This window comes from Hibiscus syriacus, unplaced genomic scaffold (genome assembly GCF_006381635.1).
Source record: "Hibiscus syriacus cultivar Baekdansim isolate YM2019G1 unplaced genomic scaffold, ASM638163v2 tig00111542_pilon, whole genome shotgun sequence".
Classification (NCBI taxonomy): Eukaryota; Viridiplantae; Streptophyta; class Magnoliopsida; order Malvales; family Malvaceae; genus Hibiscus; species Hibiscus syriacus.
This window is the reverse complement of record NW_024063115.1, coordinates 733,859-749,605: the sequence shown is the minus strand read 5'-3', so window position 1 is coordinate 749,605 and position 15,747 is coordinate 733,859. Positions and strand designations below refer to the sequence as shown.

General features: G+C 37.4%; 4 protein-coding genes across 5 annotated transcripts in view; 1 reads left to right on the top strand and 3 right to left on the bottom strand.

Annotated features, from left to right (window-relative positions):
- Positions 1-15,503, bottom strand: part of LOC120164712 (octanoyltransferase LIP2, mitochondrial-like) — a 29,094-nt gene extending 13,591 nt beyond the window's left edge. The window contains exon 1 of the mRNA XM_039174378.1: positions 15,451-15,503. The gene's annotated coding sequence lies outside the window, so the exon portion shown is untranslated. The remainder of the gene's footprint in view (positions 1-15,450) is intronic.
- On the bottom strand, positions 5,930-6,946 carry LOC120164790 (AP2/ERF and B3 domain-containing transcription factor At1g51120-like). The gene has a single exon (XM_039174445.1). It carries the CDS (start codon positions 6,944-6,946, stop codon positions 5,930-5,932), a length of 1,017 nt encoding a protein of 338 aa, XP_039030376.1.
- On the bottom strand, positions 6,179-15,540 carry LOC120164713 (transcription initiation factor TFIID subunit 11-like). 2 transcript variants are annotated; one of them, XM_039174380.1, is made up of 6 exons: positions 15,451-15,540; positions 13,794-14,169; positions 13,500-13,587; positions 12,977-13,076; positions 12,713-12,882; positions 6,179-6,260 (listed from the first exon to the last, which is right to left on the bottom strand). In XM_039174380.1, exons 2-5 carry the CDS (start codon positions 14,162-14,164, stop codon positions 12,755-12,757), a joined length of 687 nt encoding a protein of 228 aa, XP_039030311.1. In that variant the 5' UTR covers positions 14,165-14,169; positions 15,451-15,540; the 3' UTR covers positions 6,179-6,260; positions 12,713-12,754. The 2 variants fall into 2 exon arrangements, with proteins under 2 accessions (XP_039030311.1, XP_039030310.1); XM_039174379.1 differs by lacking the exon at positions 6,179-6,260 and having other exon boundaries at positions 12,625-12,882.
- On the top strand, positions 7,946-9,311 carry LOC120164788 (protein NRT1/ PTR FAMILY 7.1-like). The gene is made up of 3 exons (XM_039174444.1): positions 7,946-8,173; positions 8,255-8,808; positions 8,915-9,311. Exons 1-3 carry the CDS (start codon positions 7,946-7,948, stop codon positions 9,309-9,311), a joined length of 1,179 nt encoding a protein of 392 aa, XP_039030375.1.
- Positions 15,541-15,747: the final 207 nt, after the last annotated feature.

Genomic DNA, 15,747 nt, shown 5'->3' with positions numbered 1-15,747 from the left:
GCTTCAAAACTATCCCAAATCATTATAGCTTTCTCTCAATACTAGAGAATTTAGAGAGTTTCTTTATAGTTGTTTTCTCCTATTTATTAAGAGAGAATTATCATTGTTTTCTCATTGGTAGATAGAGAGAAGTTGTAATTCATATTTTCTCATAGTGAAAATTTTCTTCCGTTGCCCGTGGTTTTTATCCTATATTATTTAGGGGGTTTTCATGTAAAATTTTGTGTCTCATTTATCTTCAATTTTATTTTCTCAAATTATCAGTTACGATTTTGCTCTATCTGGTAGTCGTCTTCCGCAACAATTGGTATTCGAGCCAAATTTAATTGTGTAATATATGGTTATTGTCTTTATGGTTGCCACGAAAAGGTGGATCCTCCAACATAAGAAAGTAAGAAGGTATTACCCATTCTTTGAAGGTTCCAGAGAACTATTCACGATAGTGAAATAGTGGGAGGTATCCGTAATAGAAGTTATGGCAACGAAATTTGATATTGAAAAGTTCAATGGGATAAATTTCTCATTGTCAAAATTGAAGATGAAAGCTATCTTGAGGAAAGACGGATGTCTAACAGCTATCAGTGAAATACCGATAGATTTCATAGATAACAACAAATGGATCGAAATGGACGAGAATACTATGACAAACTTTCATCTAGCATTAGCAGATGAAGTATTGTCAAGCATCGAGGAGAAGAAGACAGTTAAGGAGATATGAGATCATCTCACCAAATTGTACGAGGCCACATCGTTGCATAATAAAATTTTCCTTAAGAGGAAATTGTACACTCTCCGTATGTCAGAATCTACTTCAGTGACAGAGCACTTAAACACACTGAACACGTCATTTTATCAGTTTACATCCTTAAGATGTATAATAGGAGAACAAGAACGTGTTGAACTTCTACTTCAAAGTCTACCTGATTCGTATGATCAACTCATCATCAACTTGACAAACACTAATGTCGACAGTCTAGTCTTCGATGACGTTGCAGCTGCTGTTCTCCAAGAAGAAAATCGGCGCAAGAACAAGGAAGACAGACAAGTAAATCTGCAACAAGTAGAAGCGTTGACAACGATGAGAGGGAGATCAACAGAACGTGACCAAAGCAGCAGTCACAAACATGGTAGATCGAAGTCGAGGAGCAAAAAGAATTTAAAGTGTTACAACTGTGGAAAGAAAAGTCATTTGAAGAAGGATTGTTGGATTCTAAATAAAAACTCCAATCCACAAGTCAATACCACAAACACTTCAGATGATGGATATGTTCTATGTTGTGAAGCGTCAACCACCGTGGAAGGTAGAAAACGATTTACAGATATATGTCTAATTGATTCGGGAGAAACATATCAAATGACCTCAAGAAGAGAATAGTTCCATCATTATGAACTTGTCTCAGGAGGATCTGTGTATAGTTACAATGATCATGCCTTAGAAATCGTTGGCGTTGGAACCATCAAGTTGAAGATGTATGATGGAACACTTAAAGTTGTTCGAGATGTGCGACACGTGAAAGGCCCGAAGAAAAATTTATTATCCTACGGATTGTTGGATAATAATGCAAGCAAGATTGAAACACAGAGAGGAATCATGAAGGTGTTCCGTGGAGCGCTTGTGGTGATGAAAGGCGAAAAGATGACAACAAACTTGTACATGCTTAAGGGAAAGACTTTGCTAGAAGCAGAAGCCTCTGTTGCCTCATGTTGTTTAGATTCTGCAATGCTATGGCATCAGAAACTTGGACACATGTCAGAACAAGGAATGAAAGTCATTGTGGAGCAAAAACTACTTTCAGGCTTAACAAATGTATCACTTACTTTTTGTGAGCATTGCATAACAAGTAAGCAACACCGGTTGAAATTCAACACATCAAATTCTAGAGGCAAAAATGTTCTAGAATTGGTTCACTCTGACGTATGGCAAGCACCAGTTACATCCATAGGCGGAGCAAAAATATTTTGTCTCATTTATTTATGACTACTCCAGGAGATGTTGGGTGTACCCTATTAAAAAGAAGTCAGATGTGTTTTCAACTTTCAAAAACTTCAAAGCACCTGATTCTGGAAATAAGATAAAGTGTTTCAGAATAGAAAATGGAGGAGAATACACAAACGAAGAATTTGATGACTTTTGCAGGAAAGAAGACATCAAAAGATAGTTCACAGTGGCGAACACTCCTCAACAAAATGGAGTGGCAGAGCGGATAAACAGAACCTTGTTAGAAAGAACAATAGCAATGATGAGGGATGCAGGCCTAAAAAAATTATTCTGGGCAGAAGCAGTCAATATCGCATGTTATTTGGTGAATAGAGCTCCATCAACTGCGATAGAGCTGAAGACACTAATGGAGATATGGACTGGTAAACCAACTGATTATTCAAACCTCCATGTATTTGGAAGTATAGTGTACGTGATGTACAACTCCCAAGAAATTTCAAAGCTGGATCCAAAATCCAGGAAATGCAAATTCTTGGGGTATACTGATGGTGTAAAGGGGTATCGCTTGTGGGATCCCACTGCCCCGCAAAGTGATCATCAGCATGGATGTTACCTTTGTAGAAGATAAGCTACAAAGAAAAGAAGATGATGATAGTGCTGAAAAGTCAGAGACTACACATATACATGTGGAAAAAGAGGTTGAACAAGGAGATTCTTCTGAAGCAGAACCATCACATGATGAACAAAAACCAGAGAGTTATGAAGCTCCAACAACTCGCCAATCAGATCGTGTGAGAAGACGTCCTAATTGGCACTCAGATTATGTTATAGAAGGTAATATTGCATACTACCTTTTAACAGATGATGGTGAGCCATCAACATACCAAGAGGCAATAAATAGCTCAGATGTTTCACCGTGGATGATGGCGATGTAAGAAGAAATCGAAGCCCTTCATAAAAATAATACATGGGATCTTGTGCCACTACCACAAAGAAGGAAGCCAATTGGTAACAAATGGGTCTTCAAAATCAAGCGAAATTATGATGATCAAGTTGAGAGGTATCGTGCAAGACTGGTGGTCAAAGGATATGCTCAAAAACAAGGTATTGATTTCAATGAAATATTTTCTCCTCTGGTTCGACTAACAACAGTTCGAGTAGTTTTGGCAATGTGTGCTATATTGAACTTATATCTAGAGTAGCTAGATGTTAAAACAACTTTTCTTCATGGAAATCTTGAAGAAGAGATCTACATGCTCCAGCCTGAAGGTTTTGAAGAAAAAGAAAAGAAGAACTTGGTTTGCAGGTTGAACAAATCTCTGTACGGTCTAAAGCAGGCGCCAAGGTGTTGGTATAAGAGATTTGATTCCTTCATTATGTGCCTTGGATATAACAGACTTAATTCAGACCCTTGTGTTTTTTTTCAAGAGGTCTGGTGATAACGATTTTGTTATATTGCTGTTGTATGTGGATGACATGTTGGTTGCAGGACCCAACAAAGATCATATTGAAGAATTGAAGCCACAACTGGCTAGGTAATTTGAAATGAAGGACTTGGGATCAGCAAACAATATTCTAGGAATGCAAATTCACCGAGACAGAAGTAATAGGAAGATTTGGCTTTCACAAAAGAATTACTTGAAGAAGATATTGTCAAGATTCAACATGCAAGATTGTAAGCCAATTTCTACCCCTCTTCTTATTAACTTCAAATTATCCTCCAGTATGAGTCCTAGCAGTGAAGAAGACAAAATGAAGATGTCTCGAGTACCGTATGCATCAGCAGTGGGAAGTTTAATGTTCTCTATGATATACACAAGACCAGACATTGCACAAGCAGTGGGAGTGGTTAGTCGGTACATGGTGAATCCAAGCAAAGAGCATTGAAATACAATAAAGAGGATCCTGAGATACATCAAAGGGACCTTAAATATTGCATTATGTTACGGAGGATCAAACTTACTAATCAATGGGTATGTAGATTCTGACTATGTAAGGGATTTGGATAAAAGCAAATATACGACAGGATATGTGTTCAAAATTGCTGATGGAGCTGTAAACTGGGTTTCAAAATTGCAGTCAATTGTGGCTACATCCACAACAGAAGCAGAATATGTAGCAACTACACAAACCAGTAAAGAAGCAATTTGGTTGAAGATACTATTGGAGGAGCTTGAGCACAAGCAAGAGTATGTCTCTCTGTTTTGTGACAGTCAAAGCACCTTTCATTTAGCAAGGAATCCAACATTTCATTCAAGGTCAAAACACATACGAGTTCAGTACCATTTCATTCGTGAAAAGGTGGAAGAATGGACGGTAGATATGCAGAAAATCCATACCAAAGACAACATAGTAGATTTCATGACGAAGGCTATCAATGCCGATAAATTTACTTGGTGTCGATCCTCTTGTGGCCTGTCAGAGACATAAGCAACATGATGGTACAAGATAGAAAGAATGGTGTGAAGATATGACTGTTCCAATCAAATCTTCAAGTGAGAGATTATTGAAAATTAGCAAATCCACCGAAAGGTGGAATTAAAAATTCCACCGAAAAAAAATTGTCAAAAAGGGTTGGCTATTTGTTGAAAATCAATAATGGTAAAATCTCAATTTTAGTCATTATAATTTAGGGTATTTACAAATTAGTTCTTAAGCTTAAACTATAAATACCCTAGCTCATTTAACTTCAAAATCATCCCAAATCATTCTAGCTTTCTCCCAATACTAGAGAATTTAGAGAGTTTCTTGAGAGTTGTTTTCTCCTATTTATTAAGAGAGAATTATAATTTGTTTTCTCCTTAGTAGATAGAGAGAAGTTGTAATTCATATTTTCTCATAGTGAAATTCTTCTACCGTTGCCCGTGGTTTTTACCCTATATTATTTAGGGGTTTTCCACGTAAAATTTTGTGTCTCTTTTATCTTCCATTTTATTTTCTCAAATTATCAGTTGTGATTTTACTCTATCCGATAGCCGTCTTCCTCAACAGAGAGTGCACCAAGAAAGTTTCAAGATACTAGTAAGCAAAGATTTTCCTTTCCATTTGTTATATGCCCAAACTAGCAAATTTGTCCAAGTGAAAGGAAATTTGTGTATACCTGTGAGTTGAAGAATTGAGTTCCAGATTGAAGAGTCATCTTACATTCGACAAATAGGTGATCTCTGGATTCCCGTGCTTCAGAACAGAGAATGCACTGATCATTAGTATCAATACCAAATCGTTGCAGCCTATCCTTGGTAGAAAGACCATCCAAGAAATCAAGCTGCGCTTGGGAATGTGAAATGAATACCAAACCAGATTATGCCAGAAGACTTTACTGCCTTTCAATCGAACCTCTTCCCAAATCTGCTTGGTAGTCATTGCTCTAGAAGCAAGAAGAGGCCGAGCAATAATTCGAAGTTTCATGATTTTCATTTGAATTTTGGTATGACAATATCAAATATTTTTAATACATTCATTGCATTTTGATTAATTTAAGAACACACTTGGGATTAAATAAAGGAGATAGTTTAACCAAAAAATCAATAAAATTATGAAATAATGCGGTGAAAAAATTACTAATCGATTTGGGGTGTTTGAGAAATTATTTTTTGAAGTGGAATAAAATAAACATTATTATTTATAAGACGTCAGAAATATAGTGCATCTCTTGGAAGATATAGTAATCACTATACGTTTTATGTATGAATCTGTTGAAGTAGCGAGGGAAAACGAAACGGAAAATGTATTGTCGTTCATGCGTCTTTCAGAATTAAATTGAAGACATGTAATATTTCTATCGCCTTCTTCGTTATAATGTAATAGTCACCCTAATCCAAAATATAACCTTTGAAGTGGATTATTATGAAAATCTTTTTTTCTGATATATAATCTCAGTCATTTTGTTAAAAAAAAATTACAAACATAAATAAGATCGAAAATAACTTCTAGATGAGGATTTCGAAGGTTAGTTGTTATTCTTCTAATATATTCATGTATGTATGTTCATCAGTTGATCTGTACTCCAAAAAGGGTTACACTTCTCTTCTCTACTGTTTCATCTTCACCACTAATACTACAGTAACTCTTCTTCCCTAAATTCAGCTCCAACTCCAAATTATCCTTCCGAACGTCGTCATCGGCCGATGTATCTTTCCGGCCATTGTAATTCACATCAATGAGGAAGAAATTCCTACTATTTTGATCCCATCCGGGGCACTCTTCGCATGCGTAGAACGTCACAGCATCTTTCTCACTGAGTTTCTTCTCCTTCACGAATCGGCTCCATCCCCTTGTGAACACAAAGCTCTGGCTGCTCCTCCAGTAGCAGTAACGAAATCTCCATGTCTTCATTAACTTGTCGTAGAAGACAAGCTCGGCGTCTTCGACCGCACCGCCGGCCAACCTCTGTTGATCGGTCTCGCGGATTTGAGGGAAGTGTTTAACGGCGTGTTTTTTAGGGATCACGAGCCGGTTAAGCTTGCCGACGTCGCTCGGTGTTAATTCCTTTTGGAAAAGCTGAGTGCATGAAAACTGTGTATCGCCATGTACGAGCTTCTTGCTAAGATTAACGGTCGATCTCCCTTCTTTGTTAGACAAAATCTTGACGAAATCTTCCAACTTGGCTTGATACGAACCGTCTCTGATCATGTTCTGTACATCTTCGTCGGAATAGAGGCTTTGAAAGGCCGGTTCTTGGACGTTGAGATCGGTCCGGGGGAAGTTCCGATGGGTGTTGCCGCCGCACCGTAGCTTGATGGCCGCACTGTCGTATGCCATGGCAGCCTCTTTCTCGGACTTGAACGTCCCGAGCCATATCCGGTGGTGGTTGGCGTATATTTGTGCACCCCAATGCCCATTTTGCTGTGGGACGACACCTTTAAACCTCGGCAACGACCCACCGTGATCGTTCCGCCGGACACGTTTGCTGGGACGATGATCGAAGCTGCTCTCGCCTGAATCCGAGGTTCCGGCCGGAAAAGCACTCCATTTAGTGTTCAAAACAATGCTCGAATCATCGTCCATCACTAGATCCTGGTCTTAAAAACAAATCTATGTGATGAAGGATAATGAAAATGGCAGGTTTTTGAATATGAAAGATGATTACCAACAATTATAATAAAAATGTAGAAGATTAAGTTAAAACCATAAATCTAACTTAAAATGGTAATTAACACAGCATAATCAAGTAAGTTGAAACAAATTCTGTGAGTGAATAACTCTTAATCATATTTTGTTTAACTTCAATTATTTACTTAGCCTCTCAGTTAGATCCTATTCAACTAAACAATTGCCTCTGGTTCAATGGTTTTTAACCAAAACAAATTATAAATTCAAACCAAATTTTAAACCGTTTTTATTTGAAAAAAAAATACAGGCTATTTAAATAAAAAATTATAAATATTAGGGTAAAGTACACAAATGGTCCCTCGACTATAGGATACTGCTTCATCAAGTCCCTCGACTTTTAAAAGTTATAAAATAATCTTCCGACTATGGAATGTTGCTTTATTAAGTCCATCGACTATTAAAAGTTACAAAATGGTCACCTGACTATTCATTATGTTCCAAACTCGTCATTTTCCGTTAAAAAATTGGCAGTTGCCTAAGTTGGACGATAACATGATAAGTGGGATAAGATAATCGTTTGAGATTCTGAGATAAGATTTTATCATATCACAATCAATAGGTTAACGTTCAGTTGAGAATACCATCAAATTTTTAATAGAAAAGGATGAGTTTGGAACAAAATGAATAGTTGGGTGACCATTTTATAACTTTTAATAGTCGATGGACTTAATAAGATAGTACCCTATAGTCGGGGGATCATTCGTGTACTTAACCCTAAATATTAACCAAATATATTATTAATTCACAATTTACATTTTTTTGTTATTATTTTGGTAATAACCCCCCTAAAATTATGTACAAATCAAAATTACTGTAAGTAAAAGGCAAAGCAACATTTGTAATAATAGACTTAATAGTACATGAATTGTTCTGCACTTTCTTCACTTTTTGTTTATGATTGCAGTGAATCAAGGCCTAGCAACATTAGCATTCTTTGGAGTAGGAGTGAACTTGGTGTTGTTCTTAACCCAGGTTCTCGACCAAGACAACGCTAGCGCTGCCAATAACGTTAGCAAGTGGACCGGAACCGTCTACCTGTGCTCGCTGATCGGAGCGTTCCTTAGTGATTCATATTGGGGTCGGTACTTGACATGTGCCATCTTTCAGCTCATACTTGTGCTGGTACCGGATAATCAAATTCGTTCTTCTTCATTTATGTATGCACTTGATTTCAGTAGCACTGATTGTGAAATGTTGTTACAGAGTTTGGGACTACTGTCACTCGCTTCAAGGCTTTTCTTGATAAATCCTGCTGATTGTGGTGATGGAATAAGACTCTGCAACACCCCATCACAACTCGGTTTTTCTATGTTTTACTTATCGATATATCTTGTAGCGTTCGGATTCGGCAGGCATCAACCGGCCTTAGCCACATTTGGATCAGACCAGTTCAATGATTCGCATCACAAAGGAGCGAACTTGAAAGCTGCATTCTTTAGTTACTTCTACTTTGCACTCAATGTTGGCTCTCTATTTTCAGACACTATACTGGTTTACTATGAGAATTCAGGCATGTGGACGCTAGGCTTCTTGGTTTCTTTCGGCTCTGCAATCATAGCCCTGTTATTCTATCGGTCGGGGACTCCGAGATATCGGTACATGAAAGCGAGTGGCAATCCGCTGCCCCGCGTCGCTCAAGTATTCGTGGCTGCATATAGGAAGTGGGGTGTCACGCCGGCTAATGCCGGTGCCTTGTATGAGGTCGAACGAACCGAATCCGCAATCAAAGGTAGCAAAAAGATACTTCACACTTCACAGTGATGAGTTCAAGTAAGTATAAGATCAATCATGGACATTGGACACTTTGTGATGATGCTACTTTATCATTGGTGCTTTGTTAAGCAGCTGAAAATCGATCTGCAGGTTCCTCGACAAGGCGGCTATGATAACTCCGAATGATTTGAGTGCACCAAACAATCCATGGAGGCTTTGCACCGTGACACAGGTTGAAGAAGCCAAATGTGTACTAAAAATGTTACCAATTTGGCTTTGCACTATAATGTACTCTGTAATCTTCACGCAAATGGCATCCCTTTTCGTGGAGCAAGGAGATGTAATGGCGTCCAAACTCGGAGACTTCCGCATTCCGGCAGCGAGCATGTCGGCATTTGACATTTGCAGCGTGCTCATCTGGACCGGGGTGTACCGACACGTTGTCATTCCCCTGGCTCGAAGATTAAGCAATAACCCCAAGGGACTAACCGAGCTTCAAAGAATGGGATCGGACTCATCACCGAGATACAAAGGCTCAAATCCGTGACACCGGGAGAGAAGAAAAGCTCTCTAAGCATTTTCTGGCATCTGAAGTTTTCATGTACGTTGGTCAATTGGAGTTTTTCAATGCACAAGCACCGGATGGCATTAAAAGCTTCGGGAGCTCCCTTTGCATGGCTTCCATGTCTCTCGGCAACTTCGTTAGCAGCCTGTTGATCAACATAGTCATGGAGATCACGACGAGAGACGGCGGCCCCGGATGGATCCCCGAGGACCTCAACTCTGGCCACATGGACCGGTTCTACTTCCTCATCTCCGGTCTAACCGTGGTCGATTTCATAATCTATGTGCTCTGTGCCAGATGGTACACTTGCATCAACCTTGACACCAGCGAGAAGGGCATTGAATTGGAAAAACAACAGGAGGAGGTGCATGCAAATGTTTAGTTTGTATCCATTTTGGACATGGGAGGCATGAATTTTACCTGCATGATTCCCTCCTTTGTACGTTATTATAATCTGTGTGTTGTTGTCTGTCTTTATTTTTCACTGTTATTATAAATAAAAAATCTAATATTATGATTATTATCTTAAATTTTCAATATTTTCTATTTTTTATAATTATGAATATTTGAATATTCATATTATTTATGTGTATGAGGATTTGAATATTTGGATTCGATTACAAATTACAAAATTAAGAATTCGTTAGTTTAAGGGAATTCGAGCGTTGACAATCTAATCATTAGTCTATTTAAATTCGGATTTGTAGGCAATGGTAAATCTCATATTAATTAAATATTGATTTTTATGTAGCACTTGCACTTTCTTATTGTCACTCGACTTGATTCGAGTTTGTGTTATTCTAATATAAAAAATTAGGGTACTTGTCAGTAAGTATTGTACTTAATTATCATTTAGTATTATACATAAATTTATGTACCAAAAAAATCATACATAAATTTATATTATTAGTAATTATCAAATCAATCAATGAAAATTCACAAGTATTACACCTCGAATAATACGCGTACGGGCTGTGAGGAGGAAACCATTTTGTGTATTTTTGTAAAAATCCTGTGCTAGGTTGTTCGTCATTTTTTCGTTTGTCTTCTCCCCTTGCTTCTGCTCTTTTTAGCGGTCTCTCTCTCTGGTTAAGCAAGGGAGTGAATAATCGGTTTGCTTCGTGGTTTTGCCTTTCCTTTCATTTATGTTGCTGTTTGTTTTAGTTTCTCCGCCAGCTGTTTTGGCACTTTGTTTTCTTTTCCTCATCGTTGCGTTTGGCTTGGACACTTGTGTTCCTTTAATAGATGATAACCTGCTTTTCTTGTTTAAAAACAAAAAAAAAAAAAATTCCAGGTCATAACATGTGCGGTGTTTGAACTTGAAATCTCGAGATAAAACAACAATCTTTTAATCAATGAGGCCATTCAATTTGTGCTAATTACATGGGATAGAAATTGCCTACCAGAGTTGTCAAATTACATTGAAAACGGCCGGTTACATACTGTTTTAGTATATATTGCTCGAACATCAAATTGTACTCGAGGCTCCCATTCACTATCACAAATGAAAACCCCATATGTTCCTTTACTTCCTCCCCAATTTTCACCTTGATTGTTATAACATCCATACTCAAAATAGTGCGATCACACCAGGGTGGGGACATCATATTGGTGCAATCCCTTTAATTCGATTCGAATATTTAGAAGGGTAACGAATGTTTGGGGACGAACTTGAGTTTTTAAATTTCAAGAATTCAATAGAAAATACAGAGAAAAAACCTAGAATATAAGATAATTTTAAACTTTCAGGATGACTATCCTACCCTTCCCCCTGTCTGTCCATCCCTGGTGACGAGCAAAGAAGCTAAGCCTTTTTTTCCCATGTAATTCAAACCAGGAAAACGAGAGGACCAAACCAACTGTTGAGGTCCAGGTGACTGATGTAACAGCCTGCAAATTCATATCAGTCTCCCCATGAGAATGAATGAGAGGGGACCAAACCTAATGTTGTACTCCATTGATGTAACCCCCAAATCCAGGCCTCTCATCTTCTTTATGTTGCTTCTATCTCTATGCTAATTAACAACATTTCATTCTGATATTATCGTTCATTTGCCTCTCATTTTCTTCATGTTGCTCCTATGAAGTAAGGAACAGTGGAAAGGTTGACCAGAGGTATCTATCATTGATGTCTCTATCCACCAAATAATGCATTGTTGTTGTTGTTATTTGGTTTGGTCAATGTCAGTGTCGGAAATCACACGAGTTTGAGCAGTGAACATTACGTAAAAGGCCATGATTTTTCTCCATGTGGGGCATTAAGTTTCCATTGATGCCATGTTATAATTGCTAAATACATGCAATTATTCCTTCTCTCTTCAAAAACGGGCGGTTAATATTAATCCTTCAGAACAAGCAGAGCAAACCCATTAGTTGTAGTTTGGAACTTTTTAATCCAGTTTCTAGGTTTTTTTTATTAAAAAATCCATTTTTTATTAATTTAAAAAACCCATCCAGAATTATTTGAAAAAAAATACTCCCAAACGACCCACGTAAGAATACTTCGCTGGGTCAGAATATTTCGGTTTTTGCAGAACTAGATTATCTACGTGGAAGAACTTAGACACGAGAAATACATAAAACTCTAAAAACACTTTTTTGCAGAATGCAAGATATTAATAAAAAAGGACTATTGATTAAAAAAACCCCAGTTTAGATACCTTCCCACTGATTTCATGTTTCTGACACTAATGAACTCTACTGACGGAAAGTGTTTCTTTTTATATAAAAAATTAAAATCAATAGGAAAAATAACCATAATCAAGTTTGTTGGGTTGAAAGAAAGAAGAAAATGCCAATGGTCATAAAATTTATAGCATTGCAAACCATGTATTTGATTAGATGCAGATCACCTGGGCAGTAAAATTTGGCATGGAATGATCTAGCATGACAATGGAAATTTGAGATGGAAACGAAATTCAATCTCTTATGATAGTTTCCTTTGTGGTTATTTACTGCAGAACAATTGTCTCATAATAATACGATATGCATGTTAATATCCAACGGCCCATGCTACGGATCGATAGGCTTCTTTCATCGATCCAAGTTCATGGATGATTCATCCCAAGTATGGGGAGCTTCCTGAAAATAACATCATCATGCAATGCATTGAATCAAAACTATAAGCAACGGTACTATCAATAAAGTTCGATTGTCGAATCTTGCTGAATGAAATCGGATAGAAGAGCCGTCAGTTTTCTCAAAGTGTCTCTTGCATTCAAGATCTTGTGGCTGAACCCTCAGCATAACACCCGCCATTGGATTCATGGCCTACAGGTATCTAACCACCACAACATTGAACAAGAAGGATGGACGGTAATACAAGGTTGAAAAGTTATTAGTTACCAAGTGTTGTCAGATATGCAATCCATGTTAATAGTAACAAACACCAGATAGATGATGAGCATGCTTGTTTGTAGATACACTTAGCGAAACAGCCTTTGCACTGATCTCTTAGGCACTTTGCCTTCAAGCTTCAGTTGTCTATAAGCTTCTCGGATGTGGCAAGGCCTGATTGGGCCAGATTCTTTTCTCTCCGTCATGACCATTCTAGCTGAAAACCACCAAAGCAATGACACTTGGTAAAGAAATTTTCCAGCTGCATTTACCAAGAACATTTAACTACTACAGGAGAAAAGTGCATATACCTTTCTCAACAAGTTCACCAACAAACATTTTTGCTATCCCACACACAACAATGGTCATTGGTAATGAAATTTTCTGGCTGCCAGTTATGCTTACCAACAACTACATTCACCAAGAACAAACTTTAAGTCAGTGTATAATTCAAATCATGTTTTGCGATATTGAAACACATAATTGAGCCATGGACTTTGAGCAAGCTGCAGTACATATACCGTAAGGAATCTCATGTCTATTCATCAATAACTGGAAAAATTTTCAGCTAATAATCACTACCTCATAAATGAAATGTTAAAAAATAACAATCGAAATGTAGGCAGTTTAATATGTCACCTTTATCTTTTAAAAGAAGCATAAAGCAAGAACAGAATTTAGAGCATGTAAAGATACAACAAATAATTATAGACCCATCAAATAATGATAATAAAAGAAAATTCTTGAGAAAGACCACAAAAAAAGCAGCAACCTACTACTACTAATAATGATTCTAGAGAAAGCCACTCAAAAATGCTTTGCCAAGAAGCCTACCCTTCTCATGTTAGACTTTTGAAGTGCAGATCTCCTAAATGATTCATATCTACTCATCTGGTCCTCTGTGAATTGTGATAAAATAGTTCTGAAAAGAAGAAAAATATTTAACAGCTTTAGACAGATGCACCCTATATCGGAGAAAGGCAATAGAAAAGGCAAGAGATTTTCAATTTTGAAATAGTTATACATAGTCATTTAAAACACCAGAAAACTTGGTTGTTTACCAGATACATAATATTTTAAAAACAGAACAGCAATATGGAAAGAGAAAGAGGGAGTAGGGGAACTCACTGCATCTTGGCCATTTTAGCAGGGTCAACACTAGAAGGGAACTTGCTTAGCTCAACCTCCACATTTTCCTCTTCTTCGTCATCGTCATATTCTTTGTTCTTTTTGGTGACAGCAGCAACAACATTAGCATTAGCCCTTGAGAAGTGCAACTTAGGAGTTGAACTCGATGACGGATGAGAGGGATTTTTGCTGTTGGAACCGATATCATCGTAATCATCATCATCTACAAGCATATTCTGTCCACCATCGGTTTGGTTCTGGGCTTCATTTGGAGCTTGATTGTTCAACTCATCCTCACCAACTGGGGAATCAGGTGGCGATTCCTCTTGCTCCACCAATGCTGCTTCAAATGGATCCTTCGATTGCTTCATTCTATCTAACAAACCATTGCAAAGGTAATGCACATAAATCACATGGTAGAAAGAGAAAAACCACTGGATGGTAAAAGGATATCACCGGTTAGGGAGATATAGGAGTTTTACTTAATAATGTTACAGCTAGATGCTAGAGTAGGGATTTAGAAATTAAGATGAGCAGGAGGGTTTTGGCTAAGGTTTTAACGTTGAAGAGTATAGAGAAGAACAAACATGTTCTACAGGTCCAGAGTAAAAATATACATGTTTCAGAAATGCTAGCAGATGCATGTGGGAATGAATACCGCAACAAAGATGCAATATTGCCAACAATTGCTCTATCAGTTTATCTAATCAAGACCAACAAAGAAAGAGAAAACAAGGGAAAGACAAAGAAACAGCTGAGTAGATCGAAATGGCATACCTGGGCAATAGCAATCAAGCGGGCCTGCCCAATTTCAGCCCGCCAATTTAACTATTGTTTCATTATTAAAACAAAACAATGTTAATTTAATATGCTTACATCCAGTTTATCTGGAAGGTAGACTGCAATGGAGAGCCCTCACCATCTCGTCTATCCTTAACCAGATTAGGGTCGCAATCAAATGTAGAGTAGAGTAGATGGCTTCAATAGATCCAGGGAGGCATTGTTAATAAAATGCTCCTTAAGAACTAGGGGGCAGATGATAAGATTCCTGTATAGATATTCTTTGTTCTTATTGTCTTTTTGTTGAAATTATGAACTTATGAGTAGCTTGCCGATCAATTCAGCAGGTTCCCATTCTAGAACGCAAATATGCTTGTGAATACAAATCTCATTTTCAAAAACAAATAATATTTTAAATTTAACAGTGAGAAAGAATATATTTTAAATTGAAAAACATATTTTAATCATACAATAAAAGGTCTAAAAATCTATGCCAAGGCATGAGCCAGAACTAGGGCGGGAGCGGAGAGAGCCCAGGTCCTTGGATAAATTTAATTTTGATTATAAAATCCTAAATACAGTTAAAATGAATAAAATCCAAATAATGCGCATACTGTTATTTGGCATTAAGAAATTCGATCCAAGAACAATATACAGGAAGATGACCACCGAAAATGCAAATAAAGCAGAGAAATCCAAAACCACCAAATGAATTACATATATGAAAGAAATCAAAGCAATGAATTTAACCAAACAAACAAGGAAAATGCAATCAAGACAGGTCTAGTGCTTCCCTAGGAAAACCATCACTTACTGGAATAGATAGGATTTCAAATGAGCAAAAGAAAGAAAGCTAAATCAAATGATAGGGCGTTACCCAAAAGGTTGAAGTAGTTGCTTCAACTGTAGTTATTTAGGGTTCAACTTCTAGGTTTTGTAGGTATCCTGTGGCTGGGATATTTGTGCCCCAAACGCTGATGGATCGCCGGAAATTCAATTCGCTGAAAGATATCAACCCAATCTGAAGCTTCTAAGAATTCGATTCGGCAAAATTAGAGAGAAACAAGAAACAATATGAAAGGCATGGATTAAAGAAAGGGTAAACTATACCATTGACCACTCAACTATTTATCTCTTTTACTTTTCCTATCAATCTTTCAATTTTGTCAATCAG

Coding starts and splice junctions, on each gene's coding strand:
- LOC120164790 (XM_039174445.1), bottom strand. CDS start 6,946: ATGGACGATGATTCGAGCATTGTTTTGAACACTAAATGGAGTGCTTTT.
- LOC120164788 (XM_039174444.1), top strand. CDS start 7,946: ATGATTGCAGTGAATCAAGGCCTAGCAACATTAGCATTCTTTGGAGTA. Junction 8,174..8,254: donor TTCAGCTCATACTTGTGCTG/GTACCGGATAAT, acceptor ATGTTGTTACAG/AGTTTGGGACTACTGTCACT. Junction 8,809..8,914: donor AAGATACTTCACACTTCACA/GTGATGAGTTCA, acceptor ATCGATCTGCAG/GTTCCTCGACAAGGCGGCTA.
- LOC120164713 (XM_039174380.1), bottom strand. CDS start 14,164: ATGAAGCAATCGAAGGATCCATTTGAAGCAGCATTGGTGGAGCAAGAG. Junction 13,588..13,793: donor GCTAAAATGGCCAAGATGCA/GTGAGTTCCCCT, acceptor TCTTCTTTTCAG/AACTATTTTATCACAATTCA. Junction 13,077..13,499: donor AAAAGTCTAACATGAGAAGG/GTAGGCTTCTTG, acceptor TGGTGAATGTAG/TTGTTGGTAAGCATAACTGG.